At 37.2% G+C, this 18407-nt stretch overlaps 1 protein-coding gene and 1 long non-coding RNA gene across 2 annotated transcripts in view; both read left to right on the top strand.

Moving 5' to 3' along the window:
- Positions 1-11226, top strand: part of LOC145982947 (uncharacterized) — a 98265-nt gene extending 87039 nt beyond the window's left edge. The window contains exon 2 of the long non-coding RNA XR_014441211.1: positions 11109-11226. This is a non-coding gene — a long non-coding RNA (uncharacterized LOC145982947). The remainder of the gene's footprint in view (positions 1-11108) is intronic.
- Positions 11227-12795: 1569 nt separating this feature from the next.
- LOC145982946 (uncharacterized) lies at positions 12796-13581 on the top strand. The gene has a single exon (XM_083116238.1). It carries the CDS (start codon positions 12796-12798, stop codon positions 13579-13581), a length of 786 nt encoding a protein of 261 aa, XP_082972364.1.
- Positions 13582-18407: the final 4826 nt, after the last annotated feature.

Genomic DNA, 18407 nt, shown 5'->3' with positions numbered 1-18407 from the left:
CAAATGCCTGTCGGCTGCTCTAAACGTTCATTTCATAAGTTAGCACACACCATGTGACTATACACCACACTCTGCACCGCTACAGAATGTATTGCAAATATAAAGAAAGGTGGCATTAATGTCACAAAACATTAATTAATTATAATAATTAAAGCAAAATCTACTATATTTATGTCGAAGTCGTTTTACATGGAGAGGTTACAGCTTTGAATTTGAGTTTGTGGTTGGGACTGTAATTGTAGGATACCCCATAGGTATTGAAAGTCAAGGCCGTAGTGTGCACTAGGTTGGTTCATTTGTAGTGACATTCTCAGAAATTTATAATGAAGTAGGTGGATATAAAAAGGTGTTAGTGCTTCTTTATTTTTTAAACGGTTAACTCATATTTTAATATCAGCTGGGTTATGAAGGGTTATGAATTTCACCTATATCTCTCTGTCCATCTCATTATCTCACTTAGGAACTAATCAGTATTGCAGCAGTCATATTGACAAAAATCACACGTGACAATGATGACAAATTAGATTTACCGAAGGAATAGTTTTCATATTTTATAACCCAAGGCGCAACAGCCCTTGAAGGGATTATCTCGATCTCCCGACTGCCAATCACCATCCCACAATCCTACCTAGATGTGTAGAGATCTTCAACTGGTATCGAGGTGACGTGGATCAGCACATCGAACCCTCAGCCATTATAGAGTATATCTGAAACCGGGTTACACCAATCACTCGTAGATCCCCAATTTCCTCACGACCAGTTGCTACCGGTCCTATACAGAGGCCGAGATCCCAGGCAAACTCGAACCCATGCCATCCCTCAGTTGGAGTTCAAAGCACAGCGCCTTAGACTGCACCGCCACGAAGGACAGTTTTCATATTTCGTTTCTTATAAATGTCGACAATACATTAATTCTATTATGCACCAAAAATAGTGGAACAAATAGCTGGTTCTATAAGATATTTGAACTTTCGATCTTCAATCAACCTGGCCGTTATTTTTAAAAATTTCCCACTTTCTCACTCAAAAAGCTTCGTTGAACGTTTGTTGTAAGAGTCGTTTACAATCTGGTAAATCGTATGAACATATCTGCTGTCTATCACAAATTTATTTTACAACCTGGAGTAGATTATGAGGTCTGCAATTTAGAACTAGACTTTTGTGGTAAGTACTTCTCTACCGTCTACTATAATAAATCAATCAAGGTCTACATATCTCATATTTTGTAAATGCTAAGTGTCATTGTTGCATGTTACAAACGATTTCTCATTCCACCGTTAGTTCCAGATTTCGAAAGAGCCACCGTGTATTTGCATTCTGGACACCAGCGTGAAACGTGTTTCCCACATTTGCAAGGTCACGTGACCCCTTATCAGTTGTATTGGATGCCTGTGAAAATGTTACTTCATATGTCAGCAATATAAATTCATAATGGTTGGCTTCTTTGAGTATTATTTCATGTCACTTTTTTACTTACTCCTCTGAAACTTTTGTCTACTGTTTTCAGTAGATCAATAGTTGTTTTGAAACATCTACTGTGTTCAGATTTTCAAAAAGATATCAATAAAAATATTAATAAGGGAGAATGAAAGGTAATATTTACAGCAAAAATATTTAGCTTACTATATTATACACTACACTGAATAAATAATTTCTACTTGTAGTTTCTCTACTGTATTGCTTCCAATAGATAAATAGGGGTTTTTAAACATCTATGTTAAGATTCCTTTCATTTGAATTAAAATTTTGGTGCGTCAAAACATTAGGGTATTTTGTACCCGTCTCACTATACGAGGCCCAGCCCCTTATCATTACAAAAATAAAAGCGTGTCTGAAAACTAAAATATCCTTACTTGGGTTAAAAGCTGAGACTGTAAATGGACCCTCAGCACAAACAAGGACAACACACACACACACATTCCTACAAAGATTATACAGGCAGTAGGTCCAGACGACAGAGCCTCGAAAGTCTGCAAAATGCAGTCCAGGGTGTACTAAGTGGAAGTGAGTTTGGTTTAGATTTTAAATAGATATAGAAACAAATTGTTACTCAAGAGGAATAAAAAGTTACATTTACAGCCAACATGCTGAGCTAAATACTCTACATGTAATAGTACATGTAGTACTGAAGAGAATATTTCACTTGTAGTTTCTCAACTGAAATTGCGCCTTAGGCCTACTGAAAGTGTTCAGTAAGAAATCAATATTTTTCAGTAGATTTCCGAGAGACACAGAAGAGTACTACAATTGATAACAGTAGATTCTGTATACTGTAAACAATAGAAATTACTAAGGTTGATAACAACGACGAGAATGAAACAGAAGTAAAAATAATGATAATGAAATGCAGAAGTGACGTGGAGCAAACAGGAACGTGGAATGTCTGGCAGCAAGATGCAAGAGTTCATTAAGTAATTGTAGCGTCAAATTCAGTTTAGAGCTCGTAATTGATATTTCTACATGAGCTCAATATACAAACTACATACAATGAGAGCATTGAATTGAGTTTGAGTCTCACGTGATATGAGTCGAAACTGTTGTTTCACACTGAATTGTGAAGTGGATCAATATTCAATTTGATTATTTAGTGAAAAGTGATATGCTGAGATTTGTAACGAGATGTGCCGAATGGCTGAGAGTATAATAAATTGTGGACACATTGAATTGGTTAATATATTTGAAAAATCTTATAATGTGCGATTTTGCATGAAACATCATTACTTGACTCTACATTACTTCATTGCAAATACTACAATGCATTTTATGGGGTATAAAATTGTGTTCGATTCCCCATTCGGTTAACCCTGCAATTTTTTTTTTTTTATTAAATCGAAAAATTATTCATTGCATTTTACGTATTGAGAAATTTTGTATATTATTCGCTTTGCAAAATGTAGAGAAACATATTGTTTCTCATCCTTTTACAAGAATACAACTATGCATGGTGAACAAAAAAAAATAAAAAATGAAATTAATACTATTCACAAAAATATGTCAATAGTATTTATTTGTTTTGTTTCTTGATCATTTCCAAAAATCATAATGTATAACTTTCGCTGTACATGACATTTCGTCAAATATAACACATGGATAATGTTCATGCAAATGTTTGTAAAATGATGAGAAATTCAAAAACATGTTCTGAAAAATCATTTTCAAAAATAATGTTCAAAAATCATTAGAAAGGATACCAATATTTACCTTTCACTCAATTTTCGATTGATTGATTGATTTGGTGTTTTAAGTCCGGTTTATGCACAGTAAGGCTAACCGGGACTGGACCTACAGTTTAAAGTTGGATCCGAACCACTTGTGAATCCACCGGGTATCGAACCTGGGACCCCTTGATTACAAGGCCTCAATTTTCAAAGCTGTAGCCTTTACATGTAAAACGACTTTGAAGTAAATATAGTAGATTTTGCTTAAATATTTTGTGACATTTATACCACCTTTCTTTAATTTGCTTGAAAAGAGCGTTTGGGTGTGTTGTTTATAAAGAAGCGGGTGGAGATTATATTTCTAATTCACATTGAACGAATTGGTCTTCTCTTATAATCATGCTGTATGAAGAAACGAACTCGTGGGGTAGTGGTTATCGCATTGGCTTGTCACTCTAATGGTTGTAGGTTCAAATCTCCACGTTGGCAAAAAATTTTCGTAAGCTTTATTCGTTCCTTATTGTTACTATTTGAATTAGCCTTCTTTGAAATTAACAACGAAAGATTATACAATTAACTCTCTCTCAAAATTAAAAATGAGGACCGGTTTCTTATTATAAGAATTGGTAATTTTAGTGATCTAAACGCATCTAAAATACAAAATACTAGATCGACGTTATTTTCCTACTGAATTCTAAGTCCATGTCCACTTTATGCACAGATAGACTAAACGGGCCTGGACCTACAGTTTAAAGTTATATACGAACCACTATGTGTCTCCACTGAGTCTACGACCCAGAACAACTTCTTATCCTGCACTGAACTTAAACAAACAACTCCCCGCCCCCATTTCTCCAATAAATTTACATTAAATATGGTATTTATAAGATAGTCATTATTGGCTGTTTGTATTACTGAACGTCAAATAAAATATTTTCTACAACTAAAATAATCACCTCTTCTTCCTATCTCTCCCAATATATTTCTGTTCCTCTCTTCCCCCCTCCCCCCACACATGCATCAAAATAAATCTTTTCTTACGCTTGTATTTGTATAAATATAAAATTCAATACCCTACTTTCCGTCACCCCTCTTACACTCACACAACCCCTCATTATTATAAGCATTTGCCAGATCATAGTGGTAATGTATCGACGTCTTGTAATCAGTGTATCTTTTCCAAGTTCCAGTCAGGTCGCATAATGTTTCAGATACCAGTTTAAATGTATACTGAGTCGTGATCAGCCTATGTGTGCAAAAAGTGACATTACAACGAACTCTTGAACTCAATAATGCAATTCATGTATTTTCTTTTAGCTGTGGTTCCTTCTTTTCCCGAAAAATAACGAATTAACTTAATCATTATTTCAACAAATAAAAATGCATCTCTAAATCAATTAATGAAAACTGTTATTACATCCAAACCACTATTTTACCATAAATGTAAATGAAATATCATCTCACGTACTGAAAACAATGTTTAAACTGTTCTAATGAGTAATATATTATTGTCAAACACATACATGAATACATATATTAAGTTCATGAACTATAAATGGGACAATTTAAAACTAAATTGAAAAGATTAAATGCAATTAAAGCGACAATGTAAACTTTTGCGCAGTCTTTCTGCTGATTTGAGTTATTGAAACAATATTTAACCAATGAAGATGTTATCTCTTGTTTGAAAATTCTGCATTGGTTGAACTTCCTGTGAAGAAGACCGTGAGTCACGCCTCTTGCTCCTCCGAAACGAACTTCACTCTGATTGGAGGATCGTATATTTCACAACACTTCCTTGTTGCAGAGCTACCAACATAATTTGGTAAGATGTTGGACTTAGAAAAATTCCATGCGACAGATTTTTCTAACATGACTGTACAAAGTGTTTTTGAGACTTGCTCTTTAGCCACCTGTTGTTTTAGCAATGTGTCCATATATCGTACAAAGTGTTTTTGAGACTTGTCTTTTGGTGACCCGTTCTTTTAGCAACTATCCTTATGCTACCTGGTTTATTTGTGGGCATTCCATGTTCTACACAGTCTTTCTGGGACTTGTACTTTGGCGACCCGTTCTTTTACCATCTGTCCATATGGTACAAAGTGTTTTTGAGATATGTCCTTTAGAAACCCGGTCTTTTAGCAATGGGTCTTTATGCCACATACTATTTTTATGATTGTCGATATGGTAGAAAGTGTTTTTGAGACTTGTCCTTTGGCCAGCTGTTCTTTCAGTGACCTGTCTTTATGTTACAGTCTGGTTTTAAGACCTGTCGATATGGTGAGCAGTCTTTTTGAGACCTCTCCTTTGGCAACCCATTCTTTAAGCAATCTGTCCTTATGCTAAACTGTATTTCTGACACTCGTCCTTTGGCGACCTGTTGTTTTAGCGATCCGTCCATGTGCTACTTACTCTTTTTACAACCTGTCCATATGGTACAAAATGTTTTATTAGACTTGTTCTTTGGAAACCCGGTCTTTTAGCAAGGTGATTTTATGCTACAAACTATTTTTATGATTGTCCATATGGTAGAAAGTGTTTTTGAAACTTGTCATTTGGCGACCTGTTCTTTCAGTGACCTGTCTTTATGCTACAGGCTAGTTTTACGATCTGTTCATATCGTACAGAGTGTTTTTGAGACTTGTACTTTGCCCACCCATTCTTTTAGCACCCTGTCCACATGATGTTCAGTCTTTTTTGGACCTGTCTATATGGTACAAAGTGTTTGTGAGACTTGTCCTTCTGCGACCCAGTCTCTTTGCAGCCTTTCCATATGCTAGACAGTATTTTTTAGATTTGTCTTTTGGCGACCCATTCCTTTAGCAACCTGTCCTTATGCTAGACAGTCTTTTTGAGACTTGTCTTTTGCTGACACGTCCTTGTAGCAGCTTGTCCTATGGCGACCCATTCTTTTAACATTCTATCCTATGGCATCTGTTGTATTAACGGTCTGTCTTACGGCCTGCCTTTCGGTGACCCAGTTTTTTGGCCTCCTGCCGCTGCACTGTTTTCTTCAAACTTGTCCTTTGGCGACCCGTTCTCTTAGTGACCTATCCTTATGCTACACAGTCTTTTTGAGACTTGTCTTTGGCTACACGTTCTTTTAGGGATCTCTCCATATGCTACCCAGTCTTTTTTCGACCTTTACATATGCTATGCATTGTTTTTGAGACTTGTCCTTTGGAGACACGTTCTTTTAGCAAAGTGTGATTTTCCTACTGACTAGTTTTACGAGCTGTCTATGTGGTACAAAGTTTTTCGAGACTTGTCCTTTGCTGTCCCGTTCTTTTAGCAATGTGTCTTTATGCTTCCGACTATTTTTACGATTGTACATATGGTATAAAGTGTTTGTGAGACTTGTCCTTCTACGACCCAGTCTTTTTACGACCTGTCCATATGGTACACAGTCTTTCTGAGACTTCTCTTTTGGCGACCCTTTCTTTTGGCAGCTGTCGTTCGGCAACCCACTGTTCTTGCAGCCTTTCCATATGCTACACTGTATTTTTGAGACTTGTCATTTGGCGACCCAGTATTTTTGCGATGTGTCCATATTGTCCAAAGTGTTTTTGAGAGTTGTTCTTTGGTTGCCCATTCTTTTAGCAACATATGCTATGCATTGTTTTTGAAACTTGTCCTTTGGCGACACGTTCTTTTAGCAAAGTGTGATTTTGCTACCGACTAGTTTTACAACCTGTCCATGTTTTACAAAGTTTTTTCAAAACTTGTCCTTCGGCGTGTTCTTTTAGCAATGTGTCTTTATGCTTCTGACTATTTTCACGACCTGTGCATATGGTACAAAGTGTTTGTGAGACGTCCTTTGGCGACCTGTTTCTTTAGCGGCCTGTCCTTCTGTGACCCAGTCTTATTGTGGCCTTTCCATACGCTACACACTATTTTTGAGACTGGTCCTTTGCTGACCCGTTCTTTCACTGACCTTTTCTTATGCTACACAGTCTTTTTGAGATTTGTCCTTTGGCGACTCGTTCTTTTAGCGATCTCTCCATATGCTACCCAGTCTTTTTTCAACCTGTCCATATGCTACTCATTGTGCTTGAGACTTGTCCTTTGGCGACCCATTTTTTTGTCTGCCTGTCCGGCAACCTACTGTTCTTGCAGCCTTTTCTTATGCTACACAGTCTTTTTGAGACTTGTCCATTGGCCAGCCTTTCTTTTAGCGATCTGTCCATATGCTATCCAGTCTTTTTACAACCTTTCCATATGGTGGAAAGTGTTTTTGAGACTTGTCCTTTGTAAACCCGGTCTTTTAGCAATGTGTCTTTATGCTTCAGACTATTTTTACGATTGTCTATATGGTAGAAAGTGTTTTTGAGGATTGTATTTTGGGGACCCGTTCTTTCAGTGACCCGTCATAATCCTACACAGTCTCTCGGCGACCTTTCCTTTTAGCTGCCTGTCCTTCTGACACCCAGTCTTTTTGCAGCCTTTCCATATGTTACCTAGTTTTTTTGAGACCTGTCCATATGGTACGAAGTGTTTGTCAGACTTGTCCTTTGGTGACTCGTTCTTTTATCAACCTGTCGTTCTGCTACACAGTCTTTTTGAGACTTGTACTTTGGCTACCCATTCTTTCAGCGACCTGTCCTTATGCTACAGCCTTTTTGAGACTTATAATTTCCCGACCCGTTCTTTTAGCGACCTGTCCTTATTCTAGAGTCTATTTTTACGACCTACCAATACCACCATTTTCATTCAGTCAGTTTTTTAAAATGTGATGATCATGAATTGAAGTATAACATCAATAGGCAGATGGCAGCATTTGCTATGTATCAACAGAAATTCATTCCTTAAAACAACACAGGGTGTGGAATAAAGTGCAATGAAAATTGTAAATTGTAAATGCTAGACAAGATTTTTGAGATTTGTCCTTTGGTGACCTGTTCTTTTAGCAACCTGTCCTTATGCTACACAGTATTTTTGAGACTTTTCCTTTGGCAACCCAGTTTTTTTGCGACCTGTCCGTATGGTCCAAAATATTTTTGAGACTTGTCCTTTGGTTGCCCATTCTTTTAGCACCATGTCTTTATGCTACCGTCTATTTTTATGACCTGCCAATATGGAACACCCAACGGTGAAAGAAATAGTAGGCAAATTGTGCATCACCATTTTCATTCAGTCGTTTTTCGACAATGTGATGATCATGAAAAACATCAATAGGCAGAGGGCAACGTCTGCTATGTATCAACAGAAATTCATTCCTTAAAAACAACACAGCGTGTGCAATAAATCGCAATGAAAATTGTAATGGACAATTTGCCTATTATTTTCTTTGCCGCTGACTGTAGAATGTGTTTTTACGACATGTCCATATGGCACAAAGTGTTTGCGAATCTCGTCCTTTGGCGACCCATTGTTTTGACAGCCTGTCATTCGGGAACCCACTTTTTGCGGGATTTCCATATGCTACACAGTCTTTTTGAGACTTGTACTTTGGCTACCCGTTCTTTTAGCGACCTGTCCTTATACTACAGTGTATTTTTACGACCTGCCAATATGGTACACCCAATGGGAAAAGAAATAGTAGGCAAATTGTCCACCATTTTCATTCAGACCGTTTTCCACAATGTGATGATCATGAATTGAAGTAAAAGCATCAATAGGCAGAAAGCAACATCTGCTATGTATCAATAGAAATCCATTCCTTAAAGCAACACAGGGTGTGGAATAGAGAGCAATGAAAATTGTAATGGACAATTTGCCTATTATTTTCTTCGCTGTTGACTGTAGAATGTGTTTTTGAGACTTGTCCTTTAGCGACCCGTTCTTTTAGCGATGTGTCCATATGCTACACAGTCTTTTTACGAGCTGTCCATATGCTACACAGTCTTTTTACGAGCTGTCCATATGCTACACAGTCTTTATGAGACTTGTCCTTTCGCGACCCATTCTTTTGGCGGCCTGTCGTTCGGCAACCCACTGTTTTTGCGGCCTTTCAATATGCTACACAGTATTTTTGAGACTTGTCCTTTGGTGACCAGTCTTTTAGCGAACTTTCCTTATGCTACAAAGTGTTTTTTTTATTTGTCTTTTGGTGACCCTTTCTTTTAACAAGCTGTCCTTATGCTATACTGTATTTTGGAGACTTGTCTTTTGCGAAAAGTTCTTTTAACTGTCTGTCCTACGGTGACCGTTCTTTTAATGGTCTGTCTTACGGCGACCGTTCTTTTATTTTGGAGACTTGTCTTTTGCAAAAAGTTCTTTTAACTGCCTGTCCTACGGCGACTGTTCTTTTAATGTTGTGCGTTACGGCCACCATTCTTTTAACGGTCTGTCCTAAGGTGACCGTTCTTTTAACGGTCTATCCTACGGCGACACAGTTTTTTTCGACTTTTCATGTGGTGACCTGTTCTTTTATTGACTTATACTTATGATACACAGTATTCCTGAGATTTGTTCTTTGGCAACCCGTCTTTTTAGCGACCTGTCCTTATGCTGCTCAGTATTTTTGGGACTTGTGCATTGGCGACCCCTTTTTTTTATTGCCCTGTCCTTTTGTTACAAAGTTTTTTTTTTTAGAGTTGTCCTTTGGCGTCCCATTCTTTTTCCTTTTGCTGAAAGATTTGATAAGTAGTTACATTGTTGTGTAATTTTTAGGTATTCAATTCCCGTTTTGATACCATGCTAAAGGTCCCGGGTTCGATCCCCGGCCGGTTCAAATCCAGGAACTTTTCTAACGTTGGAAGCGGCCCTGGCGCCCACCCAGCATCAAATAACATGGGTACCTAGGGGAAACCCTGGGGGGGGGAAAGGCGGCCAGGGGCGTGATTCTGATCACATCACCCCTACTCACGACCGGATCAAGAAAGTGTTGGGCGTTACCCCCACACTCTCTATACACCTTCATGGCATGGTGCTATGTACAGGTTAGCACTTTACCGTTTTCTTTTTTACTTTACTTGCTTATATATAAGGGGGGATCAACTGAAAAACGTTGTGGTCATAATTCGTGAAATAAATTTTATTTCGAGCTGAAACAGGTACACTGTCTAGAGGCGTCTATGGTTAGCGCTCAGTAAAAATATTGTTCAGAAGAAGTCACCATGAGCGTTGAGACACTTGTCCCACTGTGTCACTAACTTACAAATGTCGTCCATGTAAAATTGCGAAGGCTGAATCTCAAACCAATCACACACAGCATCCTGAACTTCAGCGTCAGACTGAAATCTCTGACCTTTCAAAGCCTTCTTTAGAGTTTAACTCGTTCGCTATGGATCGAATACTCATGCGTCTATCTGCAGATATTGCCGCATTCACCTTTTCACACATGTCTTCTGTGGCAACAACATGGGCTTGACCAGGACGGGGATAATCAGTGGTTTGTTCATGCCCCTTCCGAAACATTCTTGCCCAGACCACCACTGTTGTTTTGGACATGCATGCATCACCATACACATCTTTCATACGCCGGTACACTTCAGCTGGTTGACAACCTTCGGCAGTCAGAAACTCAATGACAGCACGCTGGTCCTGTTTGGATGGATTGGGGATGTTGAACGCCATCTTTCACTCGTTATACCTGCAAAACGGAAACACATATGAACAACATTCCTACACCCAGCACACAGGGACATTAGCCATTACACACTATTGGACAAACAATATCCTCCTACACACTATACCAATAATACATGGAACGAACGGGTTTCAGTTGATCACCCCTTGTACATTGGTTAACCATTTTATCCAACTTAATTAGGTTCTGCCTCTAATTACCTTAATTTGTTTCGATTTTGTTGATTATGTATTTATTCTAATGGTCTCCAAATAATTTCTTACAATATGTTGTCTACCTTTGTATTTTAAAGAATTAATAATTTCAAAATGTTAGGTTATGGAATTTTTTATTTATCTTCAGTTTTTTACAAAACTTGATCATGTACACATTAAATTGTTTATTCTGAATCTTGTCAACAAGTGCAATTATTTTTCTAGGACATATGTATGGTCAATGGCGATGCAAAGAATTCTTCACTGGAGCTCCTTGGGTTTTGCGAAGATGGAACAGCACGTTGTTATGGCAAGGTATTGCATACCAAATAAGATAATCTGATAGTTTGTGACATTAATTTTGGTAAAATTTTGAAATGCTTTATGTTCAGAGCTTCTGTTTTAATTGCAGTTAAGGCTTCAGCAGTTTGTATGTATGGAATATGTAAACCTACTGTGATGTTTTAATTGCTGCATCTTTAGTAGAGCTTTAGTATTGGACTGTTTTCTCTTAGTTTTATACAAAAGATAACCTTATTATTGTTATATTTCTCAGCTTGTACAGTATAAAATATTAACTGCTGATGTCCAGTGGCGCAGGAACTGAGGGCACAGGGCTACATTGTACCCCTCAAATTTTTGAAGTGGGTACTGTGCCCCCTAAATTTGTAAATTGAGTTGTACCCCCTGTACCCCCATTTGTTAATTTGGCAGCAGACACAAAGTGCTACTGTTAAAAGAACCTATTTAAAATTCTCCCAATAAAAAAGTCAATATTTTTTATAACTTTATATGGTTTTTCTTTGTTTTTGCTTTTACTATTGCTATTTATATTCTGCCGTCGAACAACGTCAACCACACAAAAGGAGACCAGCAGTGAATTTTTATATTTAACTATCTAAGTATTTATACACCACAAACTACAGTATTAATATTTATTAAAGGTCCAGGTACCTGATGTCTGTGGTTTACAAACGATTCCGGAATACACAGATTACTCAGCTTCCGGTGTGAATTTGTTGAGATATAAGACCAAACTTAGTGGTTAGTTCACTGAGTACTTACGTCTTCGATGTAACTACTTAGGTATTCAATTCACTTGGCGATAATCACGCTGTAAAACACTAACGCTGAACACTTAGGGGGAGTTGGGGGGAAAGCACAAATCTTGCTGATAACGAATTCGACATCTTCAATCTTCTAATCCTCCTGTCGTTAGTTCATAATAAACATGTAGCCTCTCTTTTTTAGTAACCTTTTCTCAGGTTCTGGTAGAGATACTGCACAGACCGATAGTTCACTCACAGTTTATTCTTTAGACACTATTTCTCTTTCCGGCAGAGATCATGGCTGTTAGTTCAATTACAGTTTTTCACAGCCCGCAAAACCAATAACCAACGTAACACGGATCCTAACCATATCAATGCTTGACTCGGACTGTCTTCTCTGCAATGCACATCACCGTTCTCCAGAAAAGACATTAACGTCTCTTGCCGCCCTTTTTCCCCCAGCGAGGGTGGGTCAACTTTTATAAGGGGTGCGTTAAGATCGGTTACAACAGCCCCGTCCTCCAAAAAGTTATTATATGGACATTTATGAGAGATAATAACTTAATAACCATTACAATTTTAAACGACACCTTCAATTATTAGATGAGCCTCTTTGTTTAAGGTTGAAGTGGAAGGATGTGTTTTCTAGCTGCTCCGTTCTAAGCTCATGGTAAACAATGGGGGTTTCGACCGAGACCTGGCGTTGCCGGATTGGAATGTTCGTGGTGAAATCAGGCCTGAAATGTCAGGTGCCTGCGGAATGTAGCTCTGAATCGAAGCAATGTTATTGTTCATATGGTTTAGTGATTTTAGTGCTACTAGTGATAGGTGGTGTGGAACAAAATCCTGGGTCCAGTGAGGGAATGGGAGAGATCAAAGCAATGCTGCAAGAACTCAAGGCTTCTAACGACTCCCTAGTTTCCGAAGTTCGGCAATTCGGCACCTCACTCAAAACCCTCGTCACTAAAGTGGACGTTCTGCAGAGAGATGTTGGCTCCCTTACGAAACATGTGGAGGAACTGTCTCAACAAAATAACTGGCTGGAACAAAGACTGGACGACCAAGAAGACAGAAGCCGATGCGATAACTTGGTGTTATACGGTGTTGAAGAAGGGGACTCGGGAGAAGACTGGAGCCAGACGGAGACAAAAGTGCGAACAATAATTAAGGACAAATTAAACATCGATCTGCAAGAGGATTCCATCCAGAGAGCGCATCGGATTAACACAAACAGTAACCGAGGTCCTCGTCCCATCGTCTGTCGCTTTTTGCGATACAAAGAAAAAGAAAAAGTTATTGGATGCCGCAACAAGCTGAAGGGAACGAAGATATTCCTGGAGCAAGATTTCTGTTATTCCACTCGCAAAGAACGTCAAGGATTACTCGAGCATATGCACCGAGCCCGGAACGCTGGTCACCGTGCGTACATTAGTTATCGCCATCTTGTGGTAGACAACATAAGATATTCCCTGCACGATCTGCAAGCTGACCCTGGCAACCCTTCCGATGCCCAAAGTGTTGGTCCCCGCCTGGAACAAAGTGAAAGCGGAGGTCAAGAACCCTTACCCCTCGTTTGTCCAGGAAATCTAGGAATGCAGGATGGAAGGGGGAGCAAGTGGGCAAGAGGTAGCGGTCTCCGTGCTCTTTGAGGATGTCAAGGTAGCCACGCCCAGCGCAACTTGTCAGGTAAGAAGATTACTTCACCTGTTCTTGTCCCTGCTTCTGTGGAGACGTCAATCAATCTCGCTAGAACTGACCCATCCAAAACTCTGTGCGACAATGAAAAAAACAAAATTAGCATGAACATAATTTATCAGAATCTGAGAGGAGTTCGATCAAAAACCAAACAGTTCTTTTTAAGTGTATTGAGTAACAATTACGATGTGGTGTTGTGCACGGAAACGTGGCTAAATTCTTCAGTTTCTGATTCCGAACTACTCGACGATAGATATAGCGTCTTCAGGTCAGATCGCAACACGTTAGAAACTGGCAAAACTCTAGGAGGCGGTGTCCTCATCGCCATAAAGAAAAAATTTAATCCTGTAATGGTCGATGCTCTTTTACACGAACAAAGCATTGGCAGTTTAATTATAAAATTTAAAACTGAATCTGGTCGCGATTGTTACATGTGTGTAGTGTATATTCAACCTGCATCTCCCGTGGCCGTATACGAGAACTTCTTTAGTCATATAACTGCATATTACCCTCTGGGTAGCCCGTTGGTCATTGCCGGTGATTTCAACATCCCTGAAACACGGAGTTGCTCACGTTAGGCGCACAATGTCGCGAACTGAAATATTTCCTCGATTTCAACGATCTCAAAAGCAAAAATTCCATCCAGAACGCCAATAGTAGAACTCTCGACCTAGTTTTAACAAATATTGAAAATACTAAAATATTTCGCCAAGAGCCTCTGGTAAGTGAAGATAAACACCATCCGGCTCTAGGAATAACTTTAACACAAACCATACCTAAACAAAGAGCTTTAAATCCAAACATCCAATGATATAATTTCAAGAAAGCCGATTTCATTAATATGTATCGGAAACTTGAATTAGCTGACTGGGACCAACTAAAAGAATGCGAAGACGTAGATATTGCCGTTGTTAAATTTTATGAAATAATCTAAAGCATTCTTAATGAATGTGTACCATGCTCTCGCTCCTCTGTAAAAAAATCTTACCCATGTTGGTTCACGTGGGAAATTATTAAAAATCTGAAAGCAAAATCACGTCACCACAAAAAATGGAAACAAAGAATGGGAAATGTAACGCATCACGAAATTAAGTATAAAACCTTAAGAACGAAATTAAAATGGGAGATCAGTAAAGCTTACCAAAACTATATTGAAACTTCAGAAATCAATCTTGCTCACGACACTAACCAGTTTTGGTCTTTCATTAAAAATCAAAGAAAAAATCCACCCGTGCAGCCAACTAAGTATAATGATGAAACCATTGACGATAATGGAAGTATCCAAGATCTCTTTGCAAAGTATTTTGAATCCGTATATTTCAAAGAACCATCTTTCTACAAGGATCCGCATCCTAATGTAAATATGAACTCACTTCCTAGTATCTTAAATATCTCTGAAATATCACTAAATGAAATTGAGGAAGCCATTAAAAAACTCAAACCTAAAAAATCCGCCGGCCCTGATTCAATCCCCCCTTATGTAATTAAAGGATGTTTGGAAATTCTTAAGTACCCTCTTCACACCCTTTTCAACTTGGCTATCAGAACTTCGAGATTTCCAGCAATGTGGTAAACAACTTAAATCTGTCCGATTCCCAAAGCTGCTGATAAGGCTGACATATGTAACTACAGGCCTATTGCAAAATTGTCAGTACCAGCAAAACTCTTCGAGCAGATAATATATAAGCATATATATTTTCATATTAAACCCATTCTTTCCCCCAAACAGCACGGATTTGTGCAAAAGCACTCAACCGTAACCAATCTTGTCGAACTGACAAGCTACATTGCACCCAGTATAGCTAATAAAGGGCAAGTTGACGTTTTATATACAGACTTTTCAAAGGCATTCGACACAGTTCACCATGATATATTAATACAGAAATTAGTCAACAATAGCCTTTCTCCTCCACTTATAACTTTTCTTTCTTCCTACCTGCAGAACCGCCGACAATATGTCGTGTATCAAGGCTGCAGATCAACCGAATACGTGGCCAGTTCAGGAGTCCCACAGGGGTCGATCCTAGGTCCCTTGCTATATTTAATTTTTATAAACGACTTGCCTGAACTACTCACAAAATCTGAGACATTAATCTTTGCTGATGATGTTAAAATATATAAAAATATCGAAAACGCTGATGACTGTACAATATTACATGAAGAGCTGAATAACTTGCTTCAGTGGTGTGAAATTAATAAAGTCAGCCTAAACCTAAAGAAATGTAAACTTGTATCATTCACCCACAACAGACACCCTATTCAACATTCATACACTATTTCTAATGTGTTAGTACAAAGTGAGAATATCGTTACCAACCTAGGGGTTACTTTTGACCAAAAGTTAACATTCCAATCACATATTGCCCGCATTTTAAGCGAAGCTCACAGAAATTTGGGATTTGTAATGAGAATGGGTAATCAATTTAGAAAAAAGGAAACATTTCTCTTGCTGTATTATACGCTCGTCAGATCTAAACTCGAATATGCTTCTCTTGTTTGGAATCCGCAACTCAAGAAAGATATCGAAAAATTAGAAAAGCTTCAAAATAAATTTCTCAGATATCTACTATTTAAACTTGATGGTACATATCCAAAACTCACTCCTAGCAACATATTACGCAAAATCTTTAATATTCCGTCACTCGACGAAAGGAGGCAAACAAGTCAAATAACTTTTCTCTCCAAGCTTATCAATGGTAAAATAGATTCTTTTAATCTGTTGTCGAATTTAAATTTTTATGTGCCAAACTGTATGTTAAGGCCCAGAACTGATCTCTTTCAAATCCCCCTTGGAAGAACCAAAATGACCGAAGCTGAACCCATGAGGAGAATGTGCAAGTTATTTAATTTAGTTTCTAAGAATAATCCAAGCGTAGACCTATTTAAATGTAATTGTAACATTAGATCTTTTTGCTAAATTTCTGTATGTTTTGTTTTGTTCATTGAATTTTGGTTTTCATTCAGCTTGTAAGGTTATATCCAATAGTTTAGCGTCATTTATTGTTGTTTTGTCTCTGTGTTCCCTTTGCTTTTATAATCTAATAGTTAATTTCTCACAATTATTCTTAAAAGTAAAATGTATATTGCATCATTCATATTTCTTGTTAATTTTCTTAGTTATGTTCTTGTTTATGTAATGGTGTCATCCCATATTGAACACTGTAATTGGTCATGCACCTGTTGTGTTTTAATTAATTAAAATAAAAATAAAAAATAAAATAAATACATACAAATTTTCACCATTAGTATTATTACTTCAATTATTAAATGTTATAAATGATTAACAATCAAAGAGAGTTACAAAATAATGTTTTTGTTTTTTTTCAAAGTTCAAACCATATTAATTTTTATAAAACATCTTTAGAGATTAAATTGTTTCTCTTGTTTCTTGACTCCTCCAATACTCAAGTTGGCATTATGGCGCCAATCTACAGCGAAACTTTCAAATCAAACATTTTTCCACTCCCAACTTAAACATCTTGCATATTAATCCAATTATTCAATCAAGTACAGATCATATATACTCCACATACAATATAATTACATATACACTAGTATGCTTACTCAAATTTAGAAAACATTATCAATCAATATTTATCAAAAGAAGCTTTTCTTTAGTATGAATTATTGCTGTAGATTGCTATTACATAAAATCAATAATTTTGAGTGTTCTTTTTATCTTAAATATATCACCTTTGTTTGAACCAGGTTGCTTTCATAAATTATTCAAATAATATTTTTCTTTTCATATATTTAACATTCTGGTATTTTCTTTTGTTTCATTTTACATAAACCTTTCAACAATTTTCAGACTGTTCTTCAACCCTTCATCGGTTGTTCTATTTATTTTACATATAACTCTTTTTCAATTCTATTTTAATTTTACTGCACCCTTACTTTATCACATTAAAATCTTCTTTTACTTTTTGTAAATTTGTTAAATATACCAACTTTTCTATTTTCTAACACTCGTAACCTGAAATAAACACTTGAGCGAGCTTCGATAGAATTGTTGCAAAAATAACTTTATTGCTTTTATCTTTAAAAAATATCACCTTACTTGATCAAAATAATCTCAACAGTAAACCTTCTTGCTTTTGCCATAACCTCTACTTTCCTTTCTCTTATACAAAGTATCATCAAGCCCAGATCACTAATTTTGGGAAATTTCCAATTTCTTTACGATTCACAGCTTAATAGCATATATCTTCTATGACTAGTAACAGAATCTTGAACATTCATATTTACTTCACATCAGCATGTACTTTAATACACAACTGTAATTATTTCCGGTCCATCTTTGACCTTATTTTAAAGAACTATTTTCCGGTTCGCCTTCGACCTTATTTTCTACTTTTGTGCATCTCTCGCACTTTCGTTTTCTCTTAATTCACACTGACTTTTATCGTCTGTATGTCCAAGAACTCTTGTTACTTCTTTCTCTTATGAATGCTATTTATCATTCCATTAACACTATATCATCTTTCATTCTGAAGAACTTCCCAAGTGTATCTCCTTTGAGCATAAATGTTCGATCTTCTTTCTCATTCATTCTTCACTCTATCTGTGCATAATCATAGATAACGTAGAGGTTTACTTACATTTTTAAATCTTACTCTTCGCATTTTTTTTTAAATGAAATATTAAATCTCAAAACTACTTTAACATTTTCATAATATACCCACTCGTTCAAATGTCTATTGAGATTAATAGCAACCAGTACTTCTACCAAAAGTACGAGTAGCAGAACAGTTCCTCATTGAACCATAACTAGTTCAAA

Source organism: Lepisma saccharinum, unplaced genomic scaffold (genome assembly GCF_977018435.1).
Source record: "Lepisma saccharinum unplaced genomic scaffold, izLepSacc3.1 HAP1_SCAFFOLD_479, whole genome shotgun sequence".
Taxonomy (NCBI): domain Eukaryota; kingdom Metazoa; phylum Arthropoda; class Insecta; order Zygentoma; family Lepismatidae; genus Lepisma; species Lepisma saccharinum.
The sequence above is the reverse complement of the archived record's forward strand: the minus strand, read 5'-3'. Positions and strand labels throughout refer to the sequence as shown.